Source organism: Trypanosoma theileri (genome assembly GCF_002087225.1).
Source record: "Trypanosoma theileri isolate Edinburgh chromosome Unknown TM35_Tth_18_V1, whole genome shotgun sequence".
Classification (NCBI taxonomy): domain Eukaryota; phylum Euglenozoa; class Kinetoplastea; order Trypanosomatida; family Trypanosomatidae; genus Trypanosoma; species Trypanosoma theileri.
Genome location: NW_021639860.1, coordinates 151,280 through 156,834, shown reverse-complemented (window position 1 = coordinate 156,834; position 5,555 = coordinate 151,280). Strand labels below are relative to the sequence as shown.

General features: G+C 36.7%; 2 protein-coding genes across 2 annotated transcripts; both read right to left on the bottom strand.

Annotated features, from left to right (window-relative positions):
• Positions 1 to 933: 933 nt before the first annotated feature.
• TM35_000181540 (ecotin) lies at positions 934 to 1,410 on the bottom strand (the record flags this gene model as incomplete). The annotated part of the gene is made up of 1 exon (XM_029026467.1): positions 934 to 1,410. The coding sequence occupies one exon, from the start codon at positions 1,408 to 1,410 to the stop codon at positions 934 to 936; it is 477 nt and encodes a 158-aa protein (XP_028882163.1).
• Positions 1,411 to 2,439: 1,029 nt separating this feature from the next.
• On the bottom strand, positions 2,440 to 5,478 carry TM35_000181530 (katanin-like protein; the record flags this gene model as incomplete). Its single annotated transcript, XM_029026466.1, has 1 exon — positions 2,440 to 5,478. One exon carries the CDS (start codon positions 5,476 to 5,478, stop codon positions 2,440 to 2,442), a length of 3,039 nt encoding a protein of 1,012 aa, XP_028882162.1.
• Between the last annotated feature and the right edge of the window lie 77 nt (positions 5,479 to 5,555).

The following is a 5,555-nucleotide window of genomic DNA, read 5'->3' as shown; positions in this document are numbered from 1 at the left end:
ACTTGTTTGTCTATATATATATATATATATATATATATATATATATAAAAGTCTCTGTGTAGATGTGAAGTAATGCAATAAGTTGTGTGGTACTTTGTTGCGGGGATTTTATTCTTCTTCTCCTTCTTCCTTCTAAACTAATGTGATATCAACAAGTGTGTAAATAAACCACACTCACTCACTCACTCCCCGCCTGCACTGCACACACGCAGAGCGCGACTTATCACTACTGTCTCACGTCTTGATAGGCTGCGTTCTGCACTCCACCCGTGAAAATAGGGGAAAACAGAATAAATAACAATAATGTTAAGAGAGAAGAGAAGAGAGAAGAAGAAAAAGAAAAAGAAAGATGTATACAAAATCCAAAACTTCAAATAGATTTATACACAGTGTGAATATATATATATAAAGTGGATTTACTGTTGTTTTTCAAGCATTGCAAAAAGAATTACTTGAGATTTCTACACAATAGAAATAGACCAAAGGGTTGGGACCGCACTCCCCTAGTCCAAACACAAGCAATCACACAGAAAAATAAAAACGAAAAAAAAAAAAATTGAGCATTCAAACAACAAAAAAAAAGCAGCAAAAATAGTAACAAATTCTTGTATGCAATTACGCTTTAATTTCAATGCGACTCCACTCACCTCCTTCTTTTTACGAAAAATAAGAGGAAAAACCAAAAAAAAGAAAAAGAGCACACACCCACACATAGAAACATATACAAAGATGCATACCAGTATATATATATATATATATATACGTACATACCTTCAAGCAAATTTCTTAAAATTTTTTGTTTTCTTTCTTTTTTTTTCCTCCTCTTTTACATCCCCTTTTCTCTGCTGTAATTCTTTTTTTTTTTTTTTTGCATATCTGTAAATGAAAATAATGATTCAACACGTTGTCAATGTTCACATCTCAAAACATTAATTACACTTCCGTTGCAATTTCCTCATTTGGTGCTGTTGGTGCCCATATACGATAACGTAATTCCACATCCTTTGGTGTATACACCACCACTGGTAGTTTACTGTTGTATCGAATCATTGGTTGATCACTTAAAGGCACAAATTGTGATACCGGTGGAGTATCGGTTAATGGAGCCATTAGAGTAGTTGCCATTACACCCGCCTTTACTACATAATAGGGATATCCCCAACCATCAATGGTCATTTCTTTTACTTCGCCAGAGATAAACTGTAGATTGACCCCATCTACCATTTCCACACGGCCTGGGATGAGTTGTAGACGATATTGTGAGGATTCTTCTCTACCATGATCTTCAAGAAAGATAACATAACGTCGTTGATCGGGTGTGGGTTTGGGATATGGAGCTTTATAGTCTTCCAATGACTTTTTACTTTTACTGCTCGTATTAGCAGAAGAAGAAGATGGTCCGTGAGACATATTTTGTGTGTGTATGTGTGTGTGTTTTTTTTTTTTTTACCAAATAATAATATAATGGATCTCTTTGTGGTTTTAGTGAGGAGGAGAGAGATGGAGAGAAAGAAAGGAGAGAGATCCGCAGGAGGTAGTAAAAGCCGTAATCACTGAGAGAAAAGAAATATATACATAAATAGATAGATAAATAAATAGATAGATAGAGGGAGTCGCTATTACTTAACCCAGAATATGAATAAGAAAAGCATCCCTTGCAAATGCTGTAAATGTAAAGTAGATAAAAAGAAAAGAAAAGAAATGAAAAAAGAGAGTGAGAACGACAAGAAACATCATTATCATTATCACCATAAAGAAAAGAAAAAAGAAAGAAAAAAAAAACAGAATGGTCTGTGTATATGATTTTCTCCCCATCCCTCATCCTCCTCTTCCCATAAGAAAAAAAAGATAAGGGAAAAGAGAAGAAAAGAAAAGAAAACTATTTATTATCCTCCTCTAGTTTATTATTTCTTCTCTGGTATTATTTAAAGTGAACTACACAACACAACACAACGTAGGATAATCCCAATATCACTTCCTTCCACCAATTAGGATTCATTTTCCATACTTACCAAAACAAGGAGATGCACACACAAAGAAAGAAAAAGAGACAGAGAGAGACTTTAACTGCGAGACGTATTACCAGGCAAGGTATACGAAGGATAAGAGTATAATACTTTGTTTTTTTTTTTCCTTTTTTCTATTGTGAAGAAGAGAAACAAACAAACGAACAAACAAACAAAAAAAAAAAAATAGCAATAATAGTAATCATAATATTAACTAATAACAATAACACTGAGTGAGCATAAAAACAATGAGACAAGACATGTTCTGCAATAACAACACTTCACCCCTCTTTTTTCTTTTTTAATTATTATCTATTCTATCATTTCCAACCCCCTCCCACTTTCTCTCTTTCCATATATATATATATATATATATATCCAATTCTTTAGTGTGTAGTCAATATGTCTTCCCATCATCCTTCTCCTTCTTCTCCTACTCCTCTTCTGTGGCTTCTTCCCCTTGGGTGGTAAAAGACCCAAACTGTTCATTCCACTCCACATATCGTGTCACCTCTGAAACTCCAACACTTGGCCGAATACGTTTTAATGCCTGCATAAAGTCTTTTCGTTGAATAGGCCGCAAATCACTTAACGTAACATCTGTGAGTCGCATGGTTACTTCTCGCAGTGGCCCCATGGCGGCTTCTCGACAGACTTGCTTAAGATCCGCACCGGAATACCCTTCCGTTACGGCCGCAATCTCTGCAATCTCATCTTCGTTAAGTGCATGAACTATGTTTACAACTCCCTTTACTTCTTCTTCCCCATTCTCTGAACGTTGTAATTGTGTCTGTGTCTGTTGTTGTTGTTGTTGTTGTTCTTCCATTGTGTGTAGAAGCCTCTTCACAAGTTCCACTCGAGCGGCATTATCAGGAAGAGGAATATACAATCGTTTCTCCATACGTCGACGTGCGGCTTCATCTAATTCATCTGGTCGATTAGTGGCTCCAATCAGTAAAACACGATCTCCACGATCAGTGGCCACTCCATCTAATTGAACCAGAAACTCTGTCTTCACTCGACGTACAGAATCCATTTCCCCTTCACCACGCATAGAAAGAAGAGAATCAATTTCATCAATAAAAATAACACTTGGTTGTTTAACTGTAGCTACAGCAAACATACACCGTACTAATTTCTCACCATCTCCCATCCATTTAGACATGAGAGAAGAAGCACTAATATTTAAAAATGTACACTGTGCACGATTTGCAATTGCACGGGCAATCATCGTCTTCCCTGTACCAGGAGGTCCAAACAATAATAAACCACGTGGAGGATCTCGTAAACCAACAAATAAATCCGGTCGTCTTAACGGCCAAACAATTGCCTCTTCCACACTTCGCTTGGCATGTTCAAGTCCGGCAATATCATCCCAACCAACATTAGCCGCACCGGCTCCATGTTCCAATATCTCCATTGCCACTTGTGTTACTAATTTTGGATCCAGTGGGAGTAAAATGGGCGGTACAGATCCATCAGGGAGAAGTAGAGATGCCGGGTAATCTCCCCGTTCACTATCACTATCATCACATCCTCCTCCTCCTTTACTGTTATTATGATTATTATTATGATTATGATTATGATTATTATTATTATTATTACCACGTGCCCCTCGTACAGGATCATGAGCATTCTTTGGGTTTCTGCTAATAGAACTCAAAACTTCATTCACGGGAACCGCATTAGATACTGTCGTTACTGTACTATTACTATTATTATTAATATTAGTAATTCCATTTGGACCATCACCACTTCTCTGTGGAGGAGGTGATAATTGTTGTCGTTGTTGAAAAGGCGGTGTGAATCCCGATCGACGTAAACCCAAAGCGGGTGTTCGTCTTTGTAGTGAAAGACCAGATGGCATAGACCGTCCAGCCTTTACATCTGCCACTAATTGTTCTCCTGCAGTGATGAATCCACCGCTGGGATTTCCTGCAGCAGCAGAAGTATTAGTATTATTATTATTAGTATTATTAGATGATTTACTACTTTCCACATCTCCTTTACCTCCTTTTCTATTATTCCCTATTGAAGGATTCCAACTTCGATTTTCTTTAATCTTTATATCATGTGGATTCTCTTCAATAGCAGGAGTTTCAGATGAATCTGTTGTAGTAGTCCATTCTCCAGTCCATTGTTGTTGTTGTTGTTGTTGTTGTTGTTGTGTACGTTTAATAGTAAAAGAGGATGAATTCATTGTTAACGGTGTGGATGTATTTGTATGGCCCACAACAGGTGTATTGGATGAATGTCTCAATATACTATTTAAATGACTAGAGGTTGAAGAAGTTGAGGGTTGCATTAAACAAAGTCTTCCACGACTATCAACGTTAAGTGTCATTTGAGACTTTGGATGGGATGAAACACTACCTCCATATAGAGGGATATCAGAGAATTGTTGTTGTTGTTGTTGTTGTTGTTGTTTCTGTTTTGGTTTTCTCTGTTCATATTCTATTTGTTCTTGTTGTTGTTGTTGATTATTATTATTATGATGTTGAGAGAGAGTCCCTGTTGTTTCCACTATATCTGATCGCGTATTCTGTTGTGGATGGAAAACTCTTCCATCAATCTTTACAGCTAATGCAAATGGTCGTTTATGTACTCTTCCTCCCTCATTCTTATTTGTATTTATTTCCCCTTCATCATCCCTCACGCGTGAACGTTTACTTCGCATCTCTCCTTGTGAAGATGGCAAACATGGACTAGAAATAATTTCAGACTGTGATGCTATTTCATTCCTCTGTGTAGATGGAGAAATTAATAACGCCCGCAATGCTGGTGAACTTTGCTGTAGAGATCGAATGGTTTCTTGCATATTTACTACTCCTCGATATACTTTTCTTCGTCCTTCTTCTTCTTCTTCTTTCTCTTCTTCTCTTTGTGATGATGATGATAATAATAATAAAGATGTTGATGATGATGAGGTTACTACTGTATGGACTTTCTTAGCATGGAGTTTAATATCATTTAATGTAGACATAGTTGCCCCAATGGCCATTGTACGATTCATCCACAACAACTGAGCGATATCTTCTTCACTACTCATCAATACATCACTCTTTCCATCTATTACGTCTTCTTTTTCTTTTTCTTGTTTGCGGGATTGCCAACTACGCATAGACTCACAGGTGATCGCCTGCAAGTGTCTCTGTAAAGTCTGTGGAATGCCATCACGTCCATTATTATTATTATTATTATTATTATTATTATTATTATTATTATTATTACTTTTTACATTGCAGTGTACATCTGCTGTTTGTTGTTGTTGTTGTTGTTCTTTCTCTTTCAGACGTTCTTCATGCAATCGTGCCAATTGAGATTCACTGGAGGCCATCGCCGCAAATAACGCCAATCGCAATTGCCGCATCGTCGGCACATCTTCTTTTCCTCTCTTCACAGTTGTTGTTGTTGTTGTGGTTCTGTCTTCTCGGCTCTGCTCATCATGGATACTACGTAGAGTAGCAAACATAACCTACAATAATAGTGATAATAACAATATTAATAGTGATAATAATAATATTAATAGTGATAATAATAATATTAATA